General features: G+C 65.4%; 3 protein-coding genes across 3 annotated transcripts; 1 reads left to right on the top strand and 2 right to left on the bottom strand.

The window, feature by feature from the left end:
* Nucleotides 1-14623: 14623 nt before the first annotated feature.
* On the bottom strand, nt 14624-15893 carry LOC130160415 (pulmonary surfactant-associated protein C-like). The gene is made up of 5 exons (XM_056362829.1): nt 15852-15893; nt 15256-15591; nt 15075-15185; nt 14883-14993; nt 14624-14719 (listed from the first exon to the last, which is right to left on the bottom strand). Exons 1-5 carry the CDS (start codon nt 15891-15893, stop codon nt 14624-14626), a joined length of 696 nt encoding a protein of 231 aa, XP_056218804.1.
* Nucleotides 15894-17823: 1930 nt separating this feature from the next.
* Nucleotides 17824-19168, bottom strand: LOC130141034 (pulmonary surfactant-associated protein C-like). Its single transcript, XM_056321670.1, has 5 exons — nt 19031-19168; nt 18775-18921; nt 18499-18639; nt 18298-18408; nt 17824-18156 (listed from the first exon to the last, which is right to left on the bottom strand). The coding sequence occupies exons 1-5, from the start codon at nt 19073-19075 to the stop codon at nt 18049-18051; spliced, it is 552 nt and encodes a 183-aa protein (XP_056177645.1). The 5' UTR covers nt 19076-19168; the 3' UTR covers nt 17824-18048.
* A 39-nt stretch (nt 19169-19207) lies between these two features.
* Nucleotides 19208-25113, top strand: LGI3 (leucine rich repeat LGI family member 3). The gene is made up of 8 exons (XM_056321652.1): nt 19208-20196; nt 20961-21032; nt 21165-21236; nt 21356-21427; nt 21524-21595; nt 21734-21903; nt 21978-22142; nt 22242-25113. Exons 1-8 carry the CDS (start codon nt 19748-19750, stop codon nt 23057-23059), a joined length of 1890 nt encoding a protein of 629 aa, XP_056177627.1. The 5' UTR covers nt 19208-19747; the 3' UTR covers nt 23060-25113.
* Nucleotides 25114-25209: the final 96 nt, after the last annotated feature.

A 25209-nucleotide genomic window follows, 5' to 3' on the forward strand; every position in this document is an offset into this window, starting at 1 on the left:
AATCCTGCTCCCCCCCCCCCCCGTTTCATCCTGCATCCCGCAGCACTGATCCTGCCCATCCTCCGATCCTGTCCCGTATCCCCCAGTCTTGGTCCTGATCCCCCCAGCCCACAACCCCCGGTCCTGCACCCTGCAACCTCTACTCTGGCACCCCATGGCCCCCACCCTGCACCCCCCATGCCCATCCCGCAGCCCCCAGCCTCTCCCCTGCAGACCCTCACCCCATATCCCCTGGTCCTGGACCCCCCGTCCCGCACCCTTCCCAAACAGCAGTGAGCTCCGGGCTCCGGAGCCGGCACTGAGAAGCTGCCTGCACCCCGCAAACCCCCAGGGAAGCACCCCAAAAGCCTGAGGCCTGATGGGGGGGCTCAGCCCGGCCAGGAGCCCCCCACCCTGTGGGGGCGTGGGTCTGGTGCTCTGCTGGGAGGGACCCCAGCACCAAAGGCAGCCTTACACCCAGAGGCACCCAGCCTGGCGGGTCACGGGCCTGCCCAGAGCAGGTTGAGCACCCCAGGGAGGGCAGGATGAGCACCCCAGGAGCTGGGTGAGCAACCCAGGAGCTGGGTGAGCACCCCAGGAGCAGGATGAGCACCACAGGGAGTGCAGGAGAGCACCCCAGGAGCAGGATGAGCACCCCAGGAGCTGGGTGAGCAACCCAGGAGCTGGGTGAGCACCCCAGGAGCAGGATGAGCACCCCAGGGAGTGCAGGGGAGCACCCCAGGAGCAGGATGAGCACCCCAGGAGCAGGTTGAGCACCCCAGGGAGGGCAGGTGAACACCCCAGGAGCAGGATGAGCACCCCAGGAGCAGGATGAGCACCCCAGGGATGGCAGGTGAACACCCCAGGAGCAGGATGAGCACCCCAGAAGCAGGTTGAGCACCCCAGGGAGGGCAGGCGAGCACCCCAGGAGCAGGATGAGCACCCCAGAAGCAGGTTGAGCACCCCAGGAGTGAGGCGAGCACCCCAGGAGCAGGATGAGCACCCCAGGGAGTGCAGGGGACCACCCCAGGAGCAGGATGAGCACCCCAGAAGCAGGTTGAGCACCCCAGGAGTGAGGCGAGCACCCCAGGAGCAGGATGAGCACCCCAGGAGCAGGATGAGCACCCCAGGGATGGCAGGTGAACACCCCAGGAGCAGGATGAGCACCCCAGAAGCAGGTTGAGCACCCCAGGGAGGGCAGGCGAGCACCCCAGGAGCAGGATGAGCACCCCAGAAGCAGGTTGAGCACCCCAGGAGTGAGGCGAGCACCCCAGGAGCAGGATGAGCACCCCAGGGAGTGCAGGGGACCACCCCAGGAGCAGGATGAGCACCCCAGAAGCAGGTTGAGCACCCCAGGAGTGAGGCGAGCACCCCAGGAGCAGGATGAGCACCCCAGGAGCAGGATGAGCACTCCAGGAGCAGGATGAGCACTCCAGGAGCAGGTTGAGCACCCCAGGAGTGAGGCAAGCACCCCAGGAGCAGGATGAGCACCCCAGGGAGTGCAGGGGAGCACTCCAGGAGCAGGATGAGCACCCCAGGAGCAGGTTGAGCACCCCAGGGAGGGCAGGTGAGCACCCCAGGAGCAGGATGAGCACCCCAGGAGCAGGATGAGCACTCCAGGAGCAGGATGAGCACCCCAGGAGCAGGTTGAGCACCCCAGGGAGGGCAGGTGAGCACCCCAGGAGCAGGATGAGCACCCCAGGGAGGGCAGGTGAGCACTCAGGAGCAGGATGAGCACCCCAGAAGCAGGTTGAGCACCCCAGGAGTGAGGCGAGCACCCCAGGAGCAGGATGAGCACCCCAGGACCTGGGTGAGCACTCCAGGAGCAGGATGAGCACCCCAGGAGCAGGTTGAGCACCCCAGGGAGGGCAGGTGAGCACCCCAGGAGCAGGATGAGCACCCCAGGGAGGGCAGGTGAGCACTCAGGAGCAGGATGAACACCCCAGAAGCAGGTTGAGCACCACAGGGAGGGCAGGTGAGCACCCCAGGAGCAGGATGAGCACCCCAGGGAGGGCAGGTGAGCACTCAGGAGCAGGATGAACACCCCAGAAGCAGGTTGAGCACCACAGGGAGGGCAGGTGAGCACCCCAGGAGCAGGATGAGCACCCCAGGGAGGGCAGGTGAGCACTCAGGAGCAGGACGAACACCCCAGAAGCAGGTTGAGCACCACAGGGAGGGCAGGTGAGCACCCCAGGAGCAGGATGAGCACTCCAGGAGCAGGATGAACACCCCAGGAGCAGGTTGAGCACCACAGGGAGGGCAGGTGAGCACCCCAGGAGCAGGATGAGCACCCCAGGGAGGGCAGGTGAGCACTCAGGAGCAGGATGAACACCCCAGAAGCAGGTTGAGCACCACAGGGAGGGCAGGTGAGCACCCCAGGAGCAGGATGAGCACTGCAGGAGCAGGTTGAGCACCGCAGGGAGGGCAGGTGAGCACTCCAGGGGCAGGATGAGCACCTCGCGAGTGGGATGAGCACCACAGGGTGACCAAACGGTGTCTGGACACCAAGGCCTGGGAGAGGCAGCTGGCAGCCCTCCCTGGGCCTCATGGCCGCGTGTGCAAGCAGTGTGCACGCATGTGCACACGTGTGTTCGCGTGTGCACACATGTGCATCGAGGTCTGTGGGTGACACCTGCCGTCAAAGCCCTGCCACTTCAGCAGAGCCCGTCACGCCCAGGTCCCCACGGCCCCCCAGGCCCCCACAGCCCCACAGCACCTGGGCACCCAGGGGGGCAGCAGGGGCCATGCCTGGGGGGTGATGGGCACAGGGCAGGACATGCCCACGGTGCTCCCCGCAGTGCCCTCTGGCAGCCCCCCCCCCCCCCGGGGTGCTGCTGGGGGGGCTCAGGATGGCTGCATCCCCCCTAACTCGGGATATGGGTTCCCCCAGCCTGGGGAGGGAAATGGGGTCCAGCCCCCCACTCGCTCCAAGTTCAGCCTTGCTTTGCCCATGGGGGGGCCCTTCTGCCTTGCCCCCTTGTCCCCCCCAGTGTCCCTTGTCCCCTTGCAGCATCCCTCCTGCACATCCCAGCCTGGGAAGCAGGGGTGAGGGGCTGAGTAGGGGGGGGGGGGGGTGTCCCCCAGTTCCTGGCTCATCGTCCCACGCAGCTCTTGCTGCTCCTGGACAAACAATCCTACAATATTTTCATAACTTTCACTAACTTTAGGGGATTTTTTTAATTTTTCAAAGTGTTCAGTGTTAGTGCACACAATTACTGCCTCGGGGACACGCTGGATGCACACAGGCATCCAGCCTCCGCTCCCCCGCCCCTGCCCACTAACCCCCCCTCAAAATCCCCTTTCCCTTTTGCTTTCAGAGACCTCCCGCATGCAGGGCCTGACTCTTCCCAGCCGGCACACGGATTTCCCAGCCGGGAAATCTCCTTTTCGCCTTATCTCAGGCCATAATTTTCCTCCGCCAGCAGCAGATCATCTCAGGATGTGTTTTGTTTGTTAACCCGGCATTGCAAAACCTACATCCAGCAAACCTTTCCCCTTCCAACAAATAAATAAACTCCTGAAAACTGCTCTTGCTCTGCTTCCCCACACCATCCGCAGCCCACACGTTGCTCGGGGCAGCCCGGGGATGGGAACGTGGGGAGCAACTGGCTCATTCACCTCCAACCTCTCCCTGGTCTCTCGAGAAAACAAACAGAACCCCCATGAAAAACAAGCCAGGCTTGGAAACACTTTCTGTTTCCATCCCTCCGCTTTGCTTAGGCTGGGAAGGATGTTTGAGGGTTGAGTCCCCGGATGATGTAAATCCATTATGTCAGGATCTGGCCGCTGGTTTCCACCCTGATGTTGCCCCTTGCTCATGGAGTGCTCTGGGGTCCTGGGGTGCTCGGTCAAGGTTTTTCCCCGCTTTACTCCCCGCCCCAGCCTGGGTTTCCCATGCTGGTACTCGCTCCCTGGGACCCGGCTCCCTTGCCTACGAGGTTTGCCAAGCACCACAGTCTCCCTGCACCATCGATGGTCTCCTGCCCCATGAGCTCCTTGCACATTCCCAGTGGGTGGTGGGTGGCCGTGGGGTGCCGTGTCCCGTGTCCCACAGCGGCCAACTGCCTACTCCGGCAGGGCCAGCCCCATGGAGCCCAGGAGCTGCTTCCCTGGCTGCAAGGCAGCTTCCCCTGACGTGTTGGACATATGATGTTTTCCTGAGCCCTGGAATAAATAAGCCCCCGAACGCACGCCTTCCCACGCAGGCAGCCAGCTCCTGCAGCCCGTCAGCTGCACCGTCCAGTGCTGCCCATCCCTGTGTCCCGTGGATCCCCCGTACCAGCAAAGGCAAGAAGAGGTAAGGGGGGTTCCTCTGTCCCCACGCAGTCGCTGAGGGGTTGTGGTGATGCCATGGGTTTGGCTCCTACCGCGGTCTTCGGTCCCTCACTTCGCTAATCCCCAAAGGGCTCCGGGCTCCAGCCGCCTCTCCCTCTTGCCGTGGCCACGCAGCCGGGCCAGGGGACAGGTTGTGTCCCGCTCCCCAGCAGAGCCAGTGGGTCATCTGGTGTGGCAGGACGGGCAGGCAGGGCTCCTGCTGGCCTCAGAGCATCACTCCATGCCTCAGCTCCCTGCCTGGGCTGCGGTGGGTGGGTGGGTGCTGCACCAGCTCCCAAGGGCATCCCCAAAACTCTTGGAAAAGCTACATCTCCGCTGCGTGCTGCCTGAGGAGCACCCCCAAGGCCGAGCTGAGGGGCAGCAGGCTGCCAAAGCCTCGCAGCACCCACCCCAAAGCCCTGCCAGGAGCGGTTCAGCCTCATCAGGAGCCCAGCACCTCCGCATCCCACCCCGCGTTGGTCCCGCACCCTCCCCAACTGCCCTGCAGCTCACCAAGAGCCAGCGCTTGCAGTCCCGGGGACCAAAACGCACCCAGCGCTGTCTGCAAGCAGCCAAGCGGGAGGGCAGGATGAGGCCAGTGCTGGCTCGGCCAGCCACAGTGGCCCCAGGCTGGGCTGTGCTCCATGGATGACCTGTCAGCAGTGATGGATGAAGCGCTGGAGGCAGCTCCGGGCCTGCTGCCCTGGGGCAGGTGCTGTGCTCTCGCCGCAGCCCTGCCTTCACGCCTTGCAGCCGCCCGGCACAGGAGGAGCCAATTCCCGGCCGGTGACCGCGGTGTCCCACCGTGCCGTACCACACCGGGGCCATGGGGCTGTGTGGGGTCTGCTTCCCTACAGCTCTGCTCGTCCTCACAGCCGCAGGGGTCTGGAGCCAGCAGGCGGGTGAGTGAAAGCATCCCTGGGGAAGTGTCCCACCGTGGGGCACGCGTGTCCCCGTGGGAAATGTCACGCTCCAGCCTGTGCAGCTGGGATCCCATGTGGCTCGGCTGGGTTTCCATGCTCTGCCCCGCAGGATTGTGCACCCTCCAGGTGCTGGTGGCCCTGGATGTCACCGACTACCAGCAGTCCAACCTGCAGCCCTACCTGGAGCGGGTGCTGCGGGACCTGGCTGCGTTGGACCGCATCACCTGCAGCCCGCTCGGGCTGAGCATCAGCCTGCAGAGCACCCAGCAGGATGGGGACACCCTCTTCCAGGAGCGGCTGCAGGAGCCCTGGTTGGATGTGCTGCAGCGCCTGGCGCGGGCACACGCCTTCCAGCGCTCCTACCTCAACCAGCCTGCCCTGCAGAGCTTCCTCCGCACCCTGGCACAGCAGGCGGCCGATGCCAAGGTATGGCACTGGCACAGCCATGCCCATCGCTCCCCATGAGGCTGGGGGACACCGGTGCTCCCACTGTTGTGGGCTGCTGAGCACCGTGCCCCCCTCCTCGCCCAGGTGCTGCTGGTGTTCACGGATGGGCTGGATGATGATGCAGGGAAGATGAAGGAGGCGGCAACTTCGGCTTGGATGCAAGGTGGGGCGGTGATGGCTGCGTGGGGCTCAGATGGGTGAGCCCTGCCAGTGGGGAAAGCTGGTGGGGGTCTGGGGGCCAGCTGGCAGTGTGTCACCCCACAGCACCCCGTTCCCCCAGACCAGGCTGACCTGCTGGTGACGGTGGCAGTGAACAATGTCACGGGGCTGGGGGACCTGCGGCAGATGGAGTTCGGGCGATGGCTGGCGAGCGGGCAGCAGCTTGCTGTGGACATGCCGGAGGCTGGCGGGCACGTGGCACAGGAGCTGGTGAGGATGGGCCATGGTGGGACGGGCAGTAGGGGCTCTGTGGGTGCTGAGCGGGGGTGCCACCCTCTCCCCACAGCTGGCCCTGGCAGAGCGGACGTGCTGCCAGATGTGCCCCTGCACCTGCGTGGGGCTGCACGGTCCACGAGGCCCCAGAGGCCCCCAGGGGAGCAAGGTAAGGGGCTGGGGGAGCAGGGGGATGCGGGAGGGATGCCCAGCCCTGCAGACAGCCTGGAGCAGGGCTTAGACCTTTCCCTTCCCCATCAGACAGGACGTTTCCCCAGGCCCCCCCACCAGGTCCCATCCTTCCCATCCCGCTCTGCCGGGATGGATGCGTGGGCTCTGCATTGCCCAGCCAGGCTCCCAGAGCAAACCTTGAGGCTGCTGCTGCGGTGACAAAGTGCTGAGCAAAGCAGGGGGAAACTGAGGCCCAGGGGCTGGGGGGGTCTCACCAAGCTTCCCCAGGGGAGCTGCACCCCTGTAGTGCATGCACAGCCCCAGGTCCCTTTCCCAGGGCCAAGAGGAGCTCAGCTCAGCTCAAGCCCTTGCTCTGCTCAAGCCTTTTGTCCCTGGGCTGGGGAGGGAGCCCAGCCACGCCGGCTCCCAGCCTGGGGTCCGTCATCGGGCCAGGGGGTCACAGCTGCTGCTCCCAGGGTCTCTCTCTCCTAGGGAGTGACAGGCAGAAAGGGGCGCACTGGAGACGAGGGCGAGCACGGACACAGCGTGAGTTGGCTGTGGGACCCCCGTGGGTGGGAGAGGGCGGCCCCAGGGGTGAGGGGACACCCATCACTGTGTTGCCTCTGATGGTCCTCTCTCCCATGCCGAGTGCAGGGGGAGCAGGGACCACGAGGTCTCCATGGCAGCCGAGGGATACAGGGATGCCCAGGGCAGTGTGGACCGAAGGTGAGGGGTTGTCTCAGCCTGGCACAGCTCCAGCCTGCAGCATGGGTGCCCATCGCTCCCCGGCTGCTCTCCTCTGTCTCTTTGCAGGGCTTCATGGGTCACCCTGGGGAGCAGGTATGTCCCTGCCTTGTGCTTTATCCCATGGCTCTGGCAGGCATCTGTGGTGGCCAAGCTGGTAGCGGCAGGGAGACCTTGAGGATGGGCAGGAAAGAGAGGGATCTGGGGAGGGGAATGGGAGATGGTCGTGATGGATGGAGGGCTGGGATGGCCTGGGGTGCTGGAGGAAATGGGGCAGAGCCAGGACCTGGCTATTCTACCCTGTGCCACATAACCAGGCACCAGACCGTGTCACTTCCTTGCAGGGACCTCCTGGAGAAGATGGCTATGACGGTGTGGATGGGGAGCAGGTGAGCTGTGCAGCGGGGCATGGCGCCAGCCAGCCGGTACAGCCACCCCTCCACCCCAGCACGGCCACCCGAGTGGGACCGGGCACAGGCACGGGCACAGGCGCAGCCTCCTCTCTCCTCCCCAGGGTGAAGTGGGGACCCCCGGCCACCCCGGAGAGAAGGGGTCCCGAGGGAGGCAGGTGTGGCACCATACGGCTGAGCCTTGGCGAAGCGCTGCCTTCTTTGCCCGCTGCCCTGTTGCTAAATCCCTTCCTCCTGCCTTCACCTAGGGGCAGAAAGGCTCCCGGGGTGCCCGGGGGCAGAAGGGACCCCCAGGCCCTCGTGGTGAGGTGGTGAGTATGGGCTCGCAGCCCCAGGACTCCTTGGGGTGCTTGGGGGCTCGCTGAGCCCCTTCTCCGCTCTCCAGGGGCCACCCGGGAGGAAAAGCTCCGAGCCTGGTGCCCCGGGGTTCAGAGGAGATGGAGGTCCCCAGGTAAGGGCTGGCAGGAGCCAGGACCATGCTTGGGGATGCCGGGTGCTGGTGGTGGAGCAGCCGGTCGGCAGGACCCTTTTGGGGACGAGCTGCACAGGGAGGGCAGGCAGCAGCTCTGTTTCCCTCTCAACACCCACGATTTCCAGGGAGATCCCGGCCAGGATGGCCTCCCAGGGCCAGGGGGGCCCCCAGGTCCTCCAGCTCACCCGGTAGGTGCTATGGGCAGGGGGGCACTGGGGTCCACAGTAGGTGACCCTGTGCCATGTGTCCCCATGCTGGGGACACAGCTGCTGATGGCGTTTCCGTCTGCAGACCTCGTGCCAGAAAGGGCAGCAGGGAGCACAGGTAGGGCTGGCAGCACCCAAGGGTGTGGGGGTCCCTCTGCCCCGGGGACCAGAGATGTGTCCCCGCTGGAGCCTGAGCCACCTTGTCTCCTTGCAGGGCAAGAAAGGGAACCAGGGCAGCCCCGGCCCCACAGGACATAAGGGCTATGAAGGTGCCCAGGTGAGGCCAGGGCAGACCCCCCCCCAGCACCAAGACCCCCAGGCAGGCATCCCTGCTCCCCCCCTTTGCTCTCCCTTTGCAGGGGGTGCCAGGGCTGCGGGGGGCAAAGGGTGTCATCGGCCACCTGGGGAGCAGAGGACTTCAGGTGCCATCCCCCACCCTGTGCTGGGGTCCCTGCTGGGTGCTGGTGGCCACCGCGAGCTGATGGCCATGCCAGTGGGTGCCCACCCCACAGATGCTCTTCAGCATCCTTGATCCACCTTTGCCTTTCGCACAGGGTCCGCCCGGAGCTGAGGGCTCCCAGGGACAAGCTGGCCCAGCCGGCCCCAAAGGGGAGAAGGTGAGGGAGACCTTGGTGTGGCATTTTGCAGCCCCTCCCCCCCCACCCCCACCCCCACCCCCCCATCTGCAGCCCTGCTTTCTCTTCCAGGGGCAGGCAGGAGCTGAGGGCAAGAAGGGGAGCGTGGGACCGCAGGGGCCCAAAGGTGCCCTGGTAAGGCTGCATCCCCCCGGGGCCATGGCATCCTCCCCAAGGGCACTGCAGCAAGGGAAGGCATGGAAGAGCTGTGGCCAAGGAAGCTTTGGGAAGAGGGATCTTTGTGTAGGTCCTACAATAACCTGCTTTGGGATTTTTCTCCCCTCCCAGGGTGAGAACGGCTGTGACCGGCGAGGTGCTCCAGGGAGGAAGGGTGCCAAGGTACCGGCAGCATGGAGCAGGGATGGAGGCGGGTGGGATGAGCGTGGGGCAGAGCCCCGTCGCTGCCCATGGGGATGCCGGGGGTCCTGGCCCCACTCACGTGTGCTGCTTCCCCCAGGGCGCTCGGGGCCTGCCAGGATACCCCGGGGCTCAGGTGAGTGCGTGGGGGGCCAGGGCCAGCCGGTCCTTGCTATGGGATGCTGGTAAGGATGGAGTTGGCTTCTTCCGAGTGTCCTCCCCAGGGTGACAGGGGTGAGAGAGGATCCCCAGGGGACAAGGGCATGCGAGGGCTGCCTGGGCGCAGGGTGAGTACAGCACAGCCCCCTCCCCGCTTCCCTGCAAGCCGTGCCCACCTCCTCAACACCCCGGGGCTTTCCAGGGTGACACTGGGAGCAGAGGAGAAGCGGGTGGCCACGGCAGCACTGGGCCTCCGGGAGAGATGGTGACTCCCTGCAAATTCCTTTTTTCCTGCCTTATTTCTGCCTATGACCTGCCCTGGTGCTCAGGGATGTGTTCCTTGTTCATATTTCCTCTTTAATTTCTCTCCTCTCCTGCTGCTCCAGGGCCCAAAGGGCTTGCCAGGCATTCCCCCCTCCACGGTACGGGATGCTGGTGTCGGGCTGGCTGGGGATGGGGACCTGGATGTCCTTGGGGACAGCGAGGAGCTTGGTGGCTGCCTGGCCCCAGCAAGCCTTGCTGGGAAGAGCTGAGTGGGAGAGCTGGCACTGACACCGCTTTGTGCATCCCTCCAGCCTTGCGAGCTCAAGGCTTTCATCCGCCGGAGCTGTGGTGAGAGCCCTGGACAGTGGCAAGGATGGCAAAGAGGGGACAGTGACTGGCTCGGCGGGGGGACCACAGCGGAGGGGACAGAGGGACAGCTGGCTGGCGGGGGCACAGCCAATGGATGTGTGCCTGGAGAGGCGTGGAGGGAGGCAGCTGAGGATGGGTGGGCACGGGTACCACAAGCATGAGATACCCCAGGGGGGCCTTTTCCACCGGCCCCCAGAGATGCCACCATCCCTTCGCAGTCACCACCTCGTCCTCCTGCCCACTCTTCCCCACCGAGCTGGTTCTGATGCTGGAAACTTCATCTACGGTGCCGCCAGCCCTCTTCTCCCGCATGAAGGAGCTGCTGGCCCTGCTGCTGCGGGACCTGCAGGTCTCCCCGGTGGGCTGCCCGGCGGGGGCCCGGGTAGCCATGCTGGCCTACGCGGCCACCCCCACCTACCTGCTGCGTGCCGGGGAGGTGGGGAGCGTGGCCGCGCTGCTGGGACGCCTCCGCCGCCTCTCGCCCACCCGCTCCTCCCGGCGTGGCCGCCTGGCCGCGGCTATGCACTTCGTGGGGCACCACGTCCTCAAGAGGGTCCGGCCAGCCACCCTGGGCAGGAAGGTGGTCCTCGTCATCACCAGCGGCCGGAGCCAGGACCTGGAGGGCATCGGGGAGGCTGCTCTGCAGTATGAAGCCTTGGGCATCGTGCCAGCGGTGCTCACCTTCAGCCCGCTGCCCAAGGTGGAGAGGGCTTTCCAGGTGAGTTCCAGGGCTAGAGGCTGCTCCCCCTTGTCCCACCACCAGCCCCCAAGCCCTGCCTCAGCTCTGCCTCCCCCCACCCAGGTCAACAACCTCTTCCGAGTGGTCCAGCTCTCGGCGACAGAGCCAGCCGAGGATGCAGCGGTGCTGCAGGATGCTGTGCTGCCCTGTGTCCTCTGCTTCGGTAGGCAGCCCTGGGGTGGCACCGGGGGTGAGTGCCAGCCAGCTCTGGGGCTCAGCCTCCCTCTCTCCCCATTCCCAGACCCCTGCCACCCCGAGGGGTGCACCGCAGCCATGCCATCCCCTGACTCACTGGATGTGGACTTGGCCTTGGTGGTGGACAACACGGCCCCAGGGATGCCGGCTGAGAGGCTGGAGGCTGTTGGCGAGCTCTTCCACCGCCTCCTGGGGCACCTGCAGCTGGCAGGGCTGGATCCGGCACAGCACGGCACCCGCATCACCCTGGTGCTGACGGGCCCCTCCACCCCCGGGCAGGGTCTGGCCGAGCTCCCCTTCGGGCTGCCCAGCTCTGGGGAGCAGCTCCAGGAGCGTCTCCGCCTTGCACTGGTGCCCAGGCCAGCTGCAGCATCCCTCGGCGGCGCGGTGGCATGGACCCTCCGGCACGCCTTGCCGCAGAGCTCTGGCGACCGCCTCCGTGTCCTCTTCGTGGTGGGGACAGGAGCCACAGCGCTGTGGGATGGAGAGGCAGGGCAGGGGCTGGCCCCCTTCACCCGGTGTGGGGATTTCGGTGTCCTGGTGCTCTCCCTGGGGCGAGCCGGCACGGAGCAGCTGGAGGTGGCCGTGCCCGAGGGACTGCCGGCATGGCAGTACCACTCCCTGCGCCTGGGCTCGGTCCACCCACCCGAGATGGGGTACGCGGAGAGGACGGCGGTGGGCTTCCTCAGGAGGCTGCGGGGTGAGCGGGGGGGAGGGATAGGTCTTGGGGGGCTGCAGCATCTCTGGGTCCCATCCCTGGCTGTGCCAGGAGCAGGCGGTTTCCAGTCCCCCAAATCTCCTCACCTGCACCTCCATCACGCCTCCGCTATCACTTCTGCTCCACAGCGGAAAGCAACCAGCACCCCAGCACCCCAGGGTGCCCCCAGGACCTGCCCCCCCCCAACACCGGGACCAGTGAGCCCCCACGGGGGAATCCCGCGCAGTGAGTGAGCGGCACTGGGACCATCCCCTGCATGCGCATCCCTTGGTCCCCTGCCACATGAGTTGGGGGGCTAAGGGTCTGCACCTTCTCTTCTGGAGGATGGGGTCCTCCACCCCCAGCATATACTGGGGGGCGTTGCTCTGATTTCCCCTCCCAGGGTCGCTGCTGTGCCCCACGCTGGGATGCCCACAGCATCCCCCGGCCCCGGCAAGGGCCGAAGGGCTGCAGCCATTGTCACCGGACCATGCGCCCTGGACAAGGACCCCGGCAGCGCCTGCACCCGCTTCTCCGTGATGTGGTACCACCGGTGGGAGACGGGGTCCTGCGAGCGCTTCTGGTACGGGGGCTGCGGGGGCAACGCCAACCGCTTTGGCAGCGAGCAGGACTGCATCCGCGCCTGCGTGGAGCCGGGTAGGTGAGGGTGGGAGCCCACCCAGGGACCACGGGGGGCCATGGGGTGCCCCCAGCCCAAGCGGGGGTCATGGCTGAGGTTTTGGTGCTGCCACTTGGCTGATGCTGGGACCATCTCGGGCAGGTCTCGACAAAGCCGGTGTGGGTGAGAGCAACGTGACGCAAGGTGAGGAGTGTGCGAGGAGGGGAGGGGGGTGTCTGTAGGGGTGACTTACGAGCAGAGAGCAGGCAGGGAGACAGGCAGGGCTGCCAGCTCACGCACTGGCTGGGCTGTGGGGTGTGTGCCCCGGCACCGCCGTCTGCCTTGCAGATGCCTGCCTGGAGGAGAGGGATGCAGGGCCCTGCCGCTCCTTCTCACCCAAATGGTTCTTCGAGGGGGGGCAGCCCGGCCGCTGCTCGCTCTTCTGGTACGGGGGCTGTGGCGGCAGCCGCAACCGCTTCGAGAGCCGGGAGCAGTGCGAAACTGCCTGCCTGCCCCCCAGCAGGGCGAGGAGCCCCCCGGCCCCCAACCCTGCCAACAACACTTCCTCCTGCACCCCTGTGCCCGGCTGCTAGGGCTGCCCCCCCCGCATCGGGGTGCGGGGTGTCTCTGGCAGGGTGCAGCACCCACCGGCACGGCGCTCGCCCTCTGCAAACCTCTCCTGCTCCTGCTTGCGCAGGCTCCAGAAACGAGGACACTTGAGTCATTGCACAAGGACCTCGGGGTCCTGCCAAGTTTCTGACAGCTCATCTTCAGCTGCTCCATCATGGGGGGGGGGGGGGGGGGCGGCGGGGGGGAGGCTGAGCTGGTGGCGGGGGCGCTGAGCCCTTGCAAAACTCTGCGCACACCCTGCCACCCGCTGCTCCAGGGGGATGCTGGTGCCCAGGGCTGGCCGGCCAGCCCAGGAGCCTTGCAAATAAAATCCACACCACGGTTTGTGCTGGCCGGTGCAGCTGGGCTGGGGGAGGGGGAGGGTTTGGGGGTGGGTGTCCCAGAGCTGCAGGAGGCCCTGGATGGGCGCCCCACATCCCGGCCAGCTGCAGCTGCACTCTCCCTGCGGGGAGCAGCTTCCCCAGCTGCCAGGAATGGGGAGTAGGGGCCAGATCCAGGCGCGGGGGCGGGGGGGTTGCTTGTGGCCCCCATCCCAGCATGGCTGCGGTGTCGGCAGGAGGCAGCCGTGCTGCTGGCGGGCTCCTGTCCTGGGGGGCTGCATCTGTGCTGCTCCACACTCCCCCATCTGACCTGGGTGCTTGGCCCCATGCCAGCACCCCATCCTAATAACGCCTGATCCCAATAACGCCAGCATCCCAGTCTTAATAATACCTGATCCCAATAACACCAGCATCCCACCCTCATCCCAATAACACCAGCATCCCACCCTCATCCCAATAACACCAGCATCCCACCCTCATCCCAATAACACCAGCATCCCACCCTGATCCAGATAACACCAGCATCCCACCCTCATCCCAATAACACCAGCATCCCATCCTGATAACAGCAGATCCCAATAACGTCAGCACCCCATCCTAACACTGCCAGCGTCCCCTCCTAATAATGCCTATATTAGGATAATAATCCAAATAACACCAGCATCCCGCTCCTAACAGTCCCAGTCCTCAGGCAATGTCTGGTGGCCACGGCCACCTTTGACACGGGCTGTCACCAGGAATAGCTCCGAGACCTGATTCTTCCCTTTATTATTCAGTTCTGCATAGCGGGAGAGGACAGGCACATTTTTCAGGACAGCCTTGGCTCTGGCAGGACTGGCAGGAGGAGGGGGCAGCTCAGGTCAGTCCCATGCCTGGTGCCGAGTGATGCTTGGGGGGTGCATCCCATGAGCCCCCAGGTTGTGGCTGTATCAAAATTTTACCTAAATGCCACTCAGAGCCCCTAAATACATTTTTAAGGCAAAGGAAGCCAGGAGCTGAGTGAGCCAGGAGAGAAGAACTGGAACGGAGAATTTTGTTTCTTTAAATGTCATGTTTTTTTAAGCTCATTTTTGCACTTGGGTTTGGCGAAGCTGAGAAGACTTAAGTGACAAACCAGCTGTCCCCCGGCGCAGCACAGCGCTCGCCCAAGCAGACACCCACCCACCGCCTCCAGCCCCCCCAGCGCCGCCGATGCAGCAGGGATGCGGTGCTGCACGGCAAAGCAGAGCCCCCTGCACCCCTCCAGTGCCAACCCCCCGACCCCCAAACCTCCTTCTTTAGCCCCATAGCATCGTGTGGGCCCTGGGCCCCTCCCGAAATTGGGGTGGGTGAGGGGCTGCTGGTGGGGCAGCTGTGGAGGTGTCGGTGATGCTCCCAGAGGGATGGAGGGGCTGCGGCAACGCCGTGTCTGGCGGGGATGCTGCAAGGCAAACCTCGCACCATGAGGGGGCTGTTGGGTGGGTGGGAGTCTCCCAGCCCTCCCTGCCAGCCCCCTGCCCACCCCTGCAGGCAGCAGCACCGTTTGCACTCACCCAGCAAGGCTAAGCCCAGTAGATGGGGACGATGCTGCAGAGGATGCTCGCAGTGGTGCCCAGGAGGGAGCGATCGGCCAGGGGCAGGGCAAGCCTCTTCTCAGCCTGGTGAGGGGAGGGAAGGAGAAACAAGGCAGCAGCGGCGTGATGCTGCACCCCACTTCTTCATCGGGGGGGCTGCATGAGGCACCGAGCCCAGGGCATTGCCATGTGCCCCCCACACCTCATCCTGCCCCAGCTGGTGCTGAGCGGGGAGGTCGGCACCCACCTGCCGGCGCTGGAAAGTCTCGGCGACGGCATCCAGCCCTGGGATGTTGTCCTCATCCACACGGGTGATGTAGCAGGCGCGGTGAAGCCGGGATCTATAGCTCACCAGCAGCTGTTTGCCGAGAGATGTGGCTCAGCTTGGTCCCATCACCCCTTCCCCGTCCCCCGGGGCCGCGCAGGGCTCCCTGCTTACATTCTTGTAATCATAGATGATCGTGGCCGGGTTTCCATCCCCGCTGTCCAGGTAGAAGGTGGCCGCATCTTCATCCCAGGCCGATCCTCTCCACAGCCCCATCCGCAGGACCTGGGGGGCATGGGGGGAACTCACTACCTGGGGCAGCCCCTCCCTGGGGGCGGTGGGGGTCCCTACTTACGGCGTCGGCGTGCTGCTGGTCCACGTGCAGCCACATCAGCAGGGCACAGGCGATGATGACCACCAGCAGGACCACCACCACCACCACGATGAGGAGGCACTTGAGGTGGTGGCAGCTGAGGAGCTTGCGGGGCAGGTAGCAGAGCAGGCGAGGCACGAAGCAGAGGGACCGCTTGATGCAGGCGCAGCCGGGGCAGCCGGAGCAGCCAGGGCAGCTGGGGCATTTGCAGCACTGGGGCATGCAGCACCGGGCGCATTTGGAGCAGCAAACCACGCAGGGCCAGCAGCAGCAGCCCGGCTTGCAGCAGCCTGAGCCACAGCAGCCCTTCTCCAGGTCCTGCGGGCATGGGAAAGGCCGAGAGCCGGGGTGAGGGGGAAGGGGATGGGAGCTGGGGGATGCAGGTGGGCTGGGGATGGGCTTGCCCTAGGGAGCAGCTTCCATCCCACTGCCCCTGAGCTCCGGGGATGCCTCCATCACACATGCACTGGCGCCTCGCTGGGATAAACTGGGCAAAGCCCTGTGCTGAGCACCTCTGCTGGGCACAGGGGCACCCCCAGCGTGACTGTGCCACCCCACTGCGGGTTGCAGAGACTCACCAGTGGCTCTTCAACCACCACCTGCTTCATGCTGCTCTCCATGGCGGCTGCCTCCTCCTTCTCCTCCTCCTCCTCCCAGCCTGGGCTGCCCTGCAGCAGCCGTGCCAGAGGGTTTTATACCGGGGTGCTGGGGCGGGGAACAGAGCGGCTCCTGTGGATGGGCTCACAGCCCTGGTGTGCGGTCAGGCTCTGGCATGCGATCCACTTCACTTGTGTTTGCTGACCTCCTTCCCCACCTCTGGATCCCCCTGGGAACCCGCTGACCAAGAGGCTCTGAGGGCACTTGTCCCCAAGCACAGGGGCCTCTCAGCTGCCCAGGAGCGAGGTGTCAGGGCCAAAACAAACCCTCCTGCACGGGTTAGAGCTGCTCTCCAGGGTGGAGCATCCGGCAATGGCCACGGCCAAGGCGAGACCTGGCTCCACGCCTGTGTCCCTGCGCCAGCTCAGGCACCTGGAGCCGCTCGAGGTGGGCAAAGTGTAAACGGGGCATCAAAGCTTTCCCGTCAACTGCAAGGCTGGGGTGGGGAGCGGGGTCACGGTGTGGGCACATGTCCCTGGACTGTGGCCAGGCTGGGTGCTCCACAGCGTTGGTCCCAAGGATGCTTGGGCACCGCGGGGGCTCGCCTTGCCAGTGCTGGGGTCTTCAGGGCTGGCAGCCGTGCCCACAACACAGATTTTCTCGGGCTGAGGGGGGGTCCCAGCTCTCTGCTGTGTCACCCTGGGTGGTGCAATCAGCAGGGCAGGGTGACACCACTGTGCCTTGGTCTTGCCTGGGCGTGAGCCTCTCCTGAGCTCAGGCTGGGACCTCTCCAGGCACCCCTGGGTCCCCTCCTCAGTCCTCTGGGACCCCAGAGGTTTGGAGCAGGGTGTGTGTGGGGGGGTGAGGGTGTGCGCCCCGTGCTGCACGCTGCCTCCTGTCCCAGCATGTGGAGGAGCACGGGAGACCCTCGAGTGGTTCCTGGCTGTTTGCCCTCTGTGCGGGAGAGGCCGTGGGAGCCCTCATCACCTTCCTCGGCTGCCTGCACCCTTCCTGAGCTGGCTCCTCACCAGGGTAACGCTGGGTCAGGGCATTTTGGGGAGCAAAGCTGCTGGCCCCATGTCAACACATGGCAACGTGCAGTTTCCCTCCTGTCCCCAGCAAAGCATCAGCCGCAGGGAGCGGTGACCCTCCTCGCTGCCCATGGCAGTGGCTATGGGGACAACCCTGAGTTAGCGCCCGTCCCAGGGTTAAATTCATGCTGCCCAGCACCGCTGTGCTCCTGGGGGGCTGGCTTGGGTCCTCCCACGATCTCTTTTCTCCCTCCCAGCCCTGTTGATCCCTTGTTCGCTTGGAAGTGCCCCCCAGGGATGCTCCCAGCCGCTTTGGGGCAGAGGGGCTGGAGCTGCCGGGGATGGGGAGCGGATGGGGATGAAGGGGAGCTGGAGCAAGCGGATCATGGCCTGTGGGTGCCCGGCTCAGCCCAGGGCTTGGCTGTCACTGGGGATGTGGCACAGTGTCTGTGTCCCCATCTGCACGAGGAGGGGATGGGGACCTTTCCTTGAGGGGTGGCCCCGACCCCGCAGTGGTGCCAGGGCTCCTTGGTGCGCTGCCTGCGCCCATGGGCCGGGGGTGCAGGGGCTGCCCCTGCCATCTCGTCCTTGCTCCATGCAAACTGGGGGGGGCACAGGTGGGGACATCAGCCAGGCAGCCTTGAGAGTATGGTGTGGGCGTGTGTGCCCCTGCCCCGGGGAGCTGGCATCTGAGCCCTCCTGTGCTCCTGGTCCAGGGCTGGACTGAACACACGGACACGACGGATGCATCTACCCACCCCAGGGAGACATCCCTGGCCAGGGAGACATCCCTGGGGCACCGTGCCGCCTCTCCCCAGCACCCCAGGAGGGACCGTTTGGCCAGGGCGGGGGGAAGGACGAGAGCAGCACTGGGAGGCAGGGGCACAGGCTTTACTTCGCAGACAGAAGCGTGAATCCCAAAGCCAATCCCACTTGTTTATTGCAAAAATGGGAAAGCCGTGGTGCCGAGCAGCTGTGGACGGAGCACCCCGATGGCAGGGGGGCTGCCCTTGGGCTGCAGGTGGGATGGGGATGGGGAGGAGGAGACATGCCTGGGCATTCCGCCTGGAAGGCAACACGGGGAACATGGGGACGGTGACATCCCCATCTCACTGTCCCGTCCCCCAGGAGCAGACCCCAGCCGGCGCTATGCCCAGTATACAGGGACGGTGCTGCAGAGGATGTTAACGGTGGTGCCCAGGATGGAGCGGTCGGCCAGGGGCATGGCGTTTTCCCCAGCCTCCTTCATCTCAGCCTGCAGGAGAGAGAATGGAGGGGGCTACCATCCTCGGCTACCATCAGCCTCCCCTCCAGCGGATGCTTGCTGCAAGCCCCACAGCCCTGCACTTGGCCCTGGCTGCCCAGGACTCACCTGAGCAGGGTGGCCACCACTCACCTGCCGGTGCTGGAAGGTCTTGGTGACAGCATCCAGCCCTGGGATGTTGTCCTTATCCATGCGGGTGATGTAGCAGGCGCGGTGATGCCAGGACCTGTAGCCGACCAGCAGCTGTTTGCAGACAGACCCAGGGTCAGCTCAGCCCTGTCCCTGCCACTGCCACCCCCCTCACCGTGCCCCATCCCGGGGCTGCTCGCACACCTTGCTGTAGTCGTACACCACCACGGCAGAGGCATTGAGCCCATCCTGCACGGCGAACGTCCCGGTCCTTTCCTTCTTGCTCATGGAGAGGTGCTGGGGGGTCCCTTCACCATCCAGGCCATGGATGGTCATTCGCAAGACCTGCCAGATGCAGGGGGGCAGTGATGCTTTGTGGGGTCTAAACCCCATCCCGGCAAAGCACCGGCAGCCAGTGCCGTTCCCAAGCCCATCACCGGAGCCGGTGGCACCGTGGCTCCTTCCCCGGTGCTGCCTCACCGTTTCGGCGTGTGTCTCGGTGATGTGCAGCCCCAGCAGGAGGAAGGCGACAATGGCCACCACCAGGACCACCACCACCACCACCACGATCAGGAGGCACTTGAGCTGGTGGGGGATGCAGGGCAGGCGGGAGGAGGCCGTGTAGCTCTGGGGACACAGGGGAGCACCCAGCTGAGCTGCCAGTGTGGGGCCAGGGAGGGAAGCCGATGCTCAGCCCCACACCGGCTCCCCAGGCTGGGTGATGGGTGCTCCTTACCGGCGGTGCCTCATCCAGCAGTGCCTCTTTGGAGCTGCTGTCCATCTCGCCCTCCCTCGCCGTGCAGCTCCTGTCTCTTTGCCAGCCGGAGCCAAGGGGGATTTATAGGGTCCTGGGTGGGTGGGAGGAGGCTGGGGCCACCCCAGCTGTCAAGGTGCCACTTGTGTTCTGTTTGCTGAGCCTGGAGAGGAGCCGGGAAAGGGGCGTGAAACCTCCGAGGGCCCTTTCCCAGCATTTACCTGGGGGGCAAGGCAAACAGCGGGCAGGCAGAGCGTGCCCGCCCTCCGCACCCAGCCCCCGGCTCTGCCTGAGGACCCAGCACCCTCAGCACTCATCCCCACGGGGGGCTGCACCCCTGGTTCCCACAGCCCCCACGCAGCTGCGGCCCCCCCGGGATGGGGAAGGAGCTGGCTGGGCTCATTGTTGGCCGGGAGCGCCGTGCCTGGGACGGGACGGCCGGGTGCCCAGTGCCTCCCACCACCCGGCAGCGCTTGCTGCCAGGTCTGGCAGGGAGCTGGCGCGGGCAGCACTGCAGCACGGGCGCCCGGCCGAAGCAACGGGGTGGGAGAGCTGCTGTGGCACCACCCCTGCAAAGGGGGTACCGACCTGTCCCCCATCCCCGGTGCACCCCGAGAAGACCCAGCTGCCAGCGGCTGCCCCCCACGGCGTGCACCCCCGTGTTCGCACGCCCACCGATGAGGACACGCGTCCACGCGGATGCTTGTGCCGTCACTCAGCTGCATCCCTCCCTCCCTCCCTCCCTCCCGCAGCACAGGAGCATGGTGTGCTGCAGAGCAGCGGGTCAGGCACCGGCAGCCCCCGCCACCACCATCGCTCCCCCTCCACGCTGAAATCTCCCGGGAAGAGGAAAAGGCTTCGCCGCAGCGGCGGGGCACGGCAGGAGGAGAAGGACCAGCGGCGGGGGAGAGAGCAGCGCTAGGCCAGGGCGTGATGGAGCTGCGGCACAGGAGGAGGATGCTGAAGGGCCAGCTCCCTGCTCTCCTCCTCCTCCTCCTCGCCTTGGCCTGGCTCTGGCTGCCGGCAGAAGGTCGGCGCCCCCCCCGGCCCCCCCCTTGTCCCCCGAGCTGCTCCTGCACCCGGGACACAGCTTTCTGCGTGGACTCCAAGGCGGTGCCCAGGAACCTGCCTCCCGAGGTCATCTCGCTGTGAGTACTCAGGCAGTGGGATGGGGACGGGGACGGGGACAGGGTCGTGTCCCGGGGGTGCAGGGCTGGCGGGGGCTGCTGGCTGCCCTGGGTGGGCAGGGACAGCCTCCTTCTTTGTGCTGCATCGGGGGCAAATGCTTGGCAGTGGGGGGTACGGGCTCTACAGGGGTCTCAGGGGAAGGGGGAGGCTCGGGACACCCCAGGACTGGTCTCCGTGTCCTCCTGTCCTGCGGTGGTGGCAGGGCTCCGTGCGCATGCAGCCATCCATCAGTGACAGATGGAGCAAGGCTGCAGCCCGTCCGTGCCATGCTCCCCGGCTGCTGTGACCTTGGGGACCAGAGCCCCAAGGGGACACGGCTGGCGGGTCCTGATGCAGGGTCCCTGGGGACACGGCGGTACGCCGGAGCCTTGTACAGGTGTGCGAGTACAGATGCATGTGTGTGCATGCATGCGTGCAGCTGTGTGTGTGCGTGTGTGTACACATGTGTGCGTGCATGCAGCTGTGTGTGTGGACACGTGCCTGCATGCATGCAGCTGTGTGTGTGCAAATGCACCGGGGCCAAGGGGGTGCCGCAGGTTGTGGGCATGTGTGGGGTGGGTGCCAGCCCCCGGGTGCAGCTGTGGGACTCAGCACCTTGCCCCCTCCGTGCCACCCCATTGCACTGGGTGACAGAAGGGATGATGCTGAGGGGCACGGGGGTGGCAGAGCCGCCCTGCTGCTGTCCCCTCTCCTGCATAGCCCTGAAGCTTTGTCTTACTGGCAGGACGATGGTGAACGCAGCCTTCACGGAGATCCGAGAGGCAGCCTTCGCCCACATCCCCTCGCTGCAGTTTCTGTACGTCCTCCGTGCCGGTGGCCAGGCACCCCAGTGCCATCTGTGCCCATCCTGCCTGCCCCTGATACCCCGGTGCCATCTGTGCCCATCCTGCCCGCCCCCGATGCTGATGCCTTCCCCTTCTCTTTGCAGCCTGCTCAACTCCAACAAGTTCACGCTGATCGGGGACAACGCCTTCGCCGGTCTCTCGCACCTCCAGTACCTGTGTGTGGGATGGGGACGGGGACACAGGGATGGCCCTGGGGAGGGCATGGGGAGGTCAGGGGTGACCACAGGGACTGGTCCCCTCGGGGTGGCCGTGCCACCATCTCCTCTTGCCCCAGGTTCATCGAGAACAACGACATCCAGGCGCTCTCAAAGGCCACTTTCCGCGGACTCAAGTCCCTGACCCACCTGTGAGTACCAAGGGGTCCCTGGGGACACAGGGATGGCTCTTGCTCCTTCACTGTGGACAGGGCTGTGTCACCTCCATGATCCCTCTCATCCCCCAGGTCCTTGGCCAACAACAACCTGCAGACACTGCCCCGGGACCTCTTCAAGCCACTGGACATCCTGAGTGACCTGTAAGGCTGCCACGGCACTGGGGACCCCTGGGACACCGGGCTGGGGAAAGGGTGACATGCTGGTGCTGGGGCTTTGGGCAGGGTGCTCCGCTCGCTCCGGGCTGGGTGCTGGGGGTGACTTGGTGCCATCCTTGGCAGGGACCTGCGGGGCAACACGCTGGCCTGCGACTGCAAGATCAAGTGGCTGGTGGAGTGGCTGGAGAGCACCAACACCACGGTCCCCGCCGTGTTCTGCAGCAGCCCCGGGCAGTTCGAGGGCCAGAGGATCCGGGACCTGGCGCTCGGTGACTTCCAGTGCATCACCACGGGTAAGGCACGGCAGCCACCCATCACCAGGTGGGCACCCAGGTGCCCAGACCCTCACCGCCACCTCTCCCCACAGACTTCGTGGTGCACCAGGTCCTGCCCTTCCAGTCGGTGTCGGCCGAGCCCTTCACCTACGCCAGTGACCTGTACGTCGCCCTGGCACAGCCCAGTGCCAGCAGCTGCACCGTCCTCAAGTGGGACTACGTGGAGCGCAAGCTGCGGGACTTTGACCGCATCCCCGGTAAGGTATCCAGGTGGGGGTCCCCTCCTGGGCTGTCACCCCCGTTTTGGGTGTTTGGGGAAGGGCACGGCCGCGGCGTGATGTAGTCCTGCCTGGCAGCTCACTCGGCGGTGCACTGCAAGCCCATCGTGGCGCAGAACCAGCTGTACGTGGTGGTAGCCCAGCTCTTCGGTGGCTCCTACATCTACCGCTGGGATACTGCTGTGGACAAGTTCATCAAGATCCAGGACATCGACAGCCAGAAGACCCGCAAGCCCAATGACATCGAGGCCTTCCAGATCGAAGGCGACTGGTACTTTGTCATCGCTGACAGCTCCAAGGCAGGTTCCACCAGCCTCTACCGCCTCAACCAGAACGGCTTCTACTCCCACCAAGCCCTCCATGCCTGGCACCGTGACACCGATGTGGAATACGTGGAGAACGATGGCAAACCCCGGCTGATCATCTCCAGCAGCTCCCAAGCGCCCGTCATCTACCAGTGGAGCCGGGCGCAGAAGCAGTTCGTGCTGCAGGGGGAGGTGGGGGAGATGCTGGACGTGCAGATGGTGAAGCACTTCAGGGTGAAGCGGGACCAGTTCCTCTGCCTCAGCCGCTACATCGGCGACTCCAAGGTGGTGCGGTGGGAAGGGCAGCGCTTCATCGAGCTCCAGACGCTGCCGTCCCGCGGCTCCATGGTGATGCAGCCCTTCTTGGTGGAGCAACGGCAGTACCTGGCCCTGGGCAGTGACTTCTCCTTCACCCACATCTACCTGTGGGAAGAGGAGAAGCAGAAATTCGTCAAGTTTCAGGAGCTGTCGGTGCAGGCGCCGCGGGCTTTCCACTACGTGCCAGCCGCCGACGTGCAGCTCCTCCTGGCTCCCAGCTTCAAGGCCAACACGCTGGTCTACCGGCACGTGGTGGTGGACCTCAGCCTCTAGCAGGGAGGCAGAGCCCAGGCTGCCCCCACGGCCCCGGCGCAGCCCTCGCCTCCCCCGAGAGCTGCCTGCTCCTGCCCGAGGACACGCATGCACTCACCACCCTTCCTCCTGCCTGCAGCCCACCGCCCTGCAGTCACAGCCCGGTGCCAGCCCCACTCCCAGCCCCCCATGTTCACCCACCCCTCAAAATGCCCCCAGGGCAGCGCCTAGCCCCACAGTCCCACTGCTGGGGAAGCCACGGGCCTCATTTTCCCCCCAGTAACCCCAGTTTCCCCATGTGTAGTACCCACAGCCACCCTGTCTGGTAGCCTGTGGGATGTGGGCAGGAAGGTGGGACACCCCTCACTCTGCAGGATGATGCCCTTGGGTGCCTGCTCCAGGGTGCTGGCCGGGCTGGCGGGGGTGGGGGGGCACAGGTGCCTCTGCCTGCTCGGGCAATGGGCTGGAGGCTTGTGGCAGGGGGGGTTGGGGGCATGGGAGTGGGGCGGCAGGCTGGGACGTGCACAGGCAGGGATAGACTGCTGGGGCTGGATGGGATGCTCCCAGGATAATGGGGTGCTCCCAGGCCCATGGAATGCTCCAAAATGGATGGGATGCTCAAGGTGGACAGGATGCTGGAGGCCAGTGGGATGCTCCAAGGCAGATGTGGATGGGACGCTCAGGGTGGATGGGATGCTCAAGGCCGGTGGAAAGCTCCACAAGATGATCAAGGCCAGCAGGATGCTCCAAGGTGGATGCGGATGGGATGGTCTGAGGAAGATGGGATGCTCAACGCCAGCGGGATGCTCCGATGTGGATGGAGATGGGATGCCCTGAGGAAGATGGGATGCTCGACGCCAGCAGGATGCTGCTGAGGCAGTGCCGCCACTTGCAGAAGCAGGGCTGGCCGGCTCCTGCCCCGCTCCGTGCATGTCCAGCAGCTGCCTCTGCCCATGGCCCCGCTGCCGGGCAGGACCCAGCGTGCCAGCCGTGCCCGGGATGTACGTGCCCGCTGAAACGCTCCCCACAATAAAAACACTGTGAGCCCTAGCCCTGCCTGCGTCTGCCTGCAACCTGCCAGCTGCTGTGCATCCAGCCCCGTGCCTGGGGCTCCCACTTCACCCGGCATCCTGCAGCACCCCACTCCTTGCACAAGCCCCACGAGGGGGAACCCCTTGTTTTAGGGTCCTCCAGGCTCCGTGCATGGCTTGCCTGGTCTTTTTTGCTGCAGATGCCTTGGCCCATGACCCAGGGAGGGGAAGCAAGAGGTGCTTCCCCAGGGAAGGGGAGTCCCAGCTGGAGCCTGCTGCACCCCGAGCTGCACCAGCACCCCGCAGCCACCCGGCTGGTTTTCCAGGGGAATATTTCCCTGTCCCCCAGGTACATAAATATGCATGTGAAAAACCACCAATTAAGCTCACAAATAACAGATCCTTGCAAAGGTAACAGGCACCCTGGGGGCACAGCCGGCTTTTGGGAGCAGGATTTGACCTTGGTGGCTGCAGAGCCTGAACCCGGTCCCTTCCCGGCACAGCTTCCACTGCCGGATCCAGCCCTGCCCTGGGTGCAAGGCAGGGCAGAGCACCCAGCCCTACCGCAGCAGGCTATTGCCACACTTCTCTGCCTCAGTTTCCCTACCAGGAAAGGGCAGATTTTAAAGCCGGGTGGGAAGCACAAGAAGCTGCAGAGGGGTGCTGGCACCCCGGCAGTGGCCGTGCCTGGGGAGGGAAGCTGGGGGTTCCCAGGACCGCTGCCGGGGATGCACAGCCAAGGGGAAGGTGGCCCAGGAAGGTGATGTCAGGTCCATCAGTAGAGGACCGCTGCTGGGGATGCACAGCCAAGGGGAAGGTGGCCCAAGCAGGCAATGCCATGTCCACCGGCGAGGACTCTGGGCTCCGCTCTGGTTCTGGGAAGAGGAAACAGCTTCTATTTTCTCCGGAGCATCTTGCAGGGCTCCGTGCCTGCCGCAGAGCCCTGGCCCTGGTTCAGCAACAGGCCTGAGCAGGTGCTTCAGGTGAAGCGCCCATGCAAACCCAGGGGAGGTGCGCCGGGGAGGGGATTTTGCAGCAGCTGAGACCAAACCCCGCTGAATCAACGTGCCAGGGTGGTGCCAGCTTATCTGACTACCTTGGCATGACCCAGCAGGGCTCCCACCTCCGCCCAAACCCCCA

This window comes from Falco biarmicus, chromosome 18, assembly GCF_023638135.1.
Source record: "Falco biarmicus isolate bFalBia1 chromosome 18, bFalBia1.pri, whole genome shotgun sequence".
Lineage (NCBI taxonomy): Eukaryota > Metazoa > Chordata > Aves > Falconiformes > Falconidae > Falco > Falco biarmicus.

What these genes read in the sequence shown, in the direction of transcription:
- LOC130141034 (XM_056321670.1), bottom strand. Translation starts at nt 19,075, where the DNA reads ATGGACAGCAGCTCCAAAGAGGCACTGCTGGATGAGGCACCGCCG. An exon ending in CCGAGACACACGCCGAAACG is followed by an intron (nt 18,640 to 18,774) that starts GTGAGGCAGCAC and finishes TGCATCTGGCAG; the next exon opens with GTCTTGCGAATGACCATCCA. An exon ending in TGGTGTACGACTACAGCAAG is followed by an intron (nt 18,409 to 18,498) that starts GTGTGCGAGCAG and finishes GTCTGCAAACAG; the next exon opens with CTGCTGGTCGGCTACAGGTC.
- LGI3 (XM_056321652.1), top strand. Translation starts at nt 19,748, where the DNA reads ATGCTTGTGCCGTCACTCAGCTGCATCCCTCCCTCCCTCCCTCCCTCC. An exon ending in CCTCCCGAGGTCATCTCGCT is followed by an intron (nt 20,197 to 20,960) that starts GTGAGTACTCAG and finishes TCTTACTGGCAG; the next exon opens with GACGATGGTGAACGCAGCCT. An exon ending in CTGGACATCCTGAGTGACCT is followed by an intron (nt 21,596 to 21,733) that starts GTAAGGCTGCCA and finishes CATCCTTGGCAG; the next exon opens with GGACCTGCGGGGCAACACGC.
- LOC130160415 (XM_056362829.1), bottom strand. Translation starts at nt 15,893, where the DNA reads ATGGAGAGCAGCATGAAGCAGGTGGTGGTTGAAGAGCCACTG. An exon ending in TCATCTATGATTACAAGAAT is followed by an intron (nt 14,994 to 15,074) that starts GTAAGCAGGGAG and finishes CTCGGCAAACAG; the next exon opens with CTGCTGGTGAGCTATAGATC. An exon ending in AGACTTTCCAGCGCCGGCAG is followed by an intron (nt 14,720 to 14,882) that starts GTGGGTGCCGAC and finishes TCCCCTCACCAG; the next exon opens with GCTGAGAAGAGGCTTGCCCT.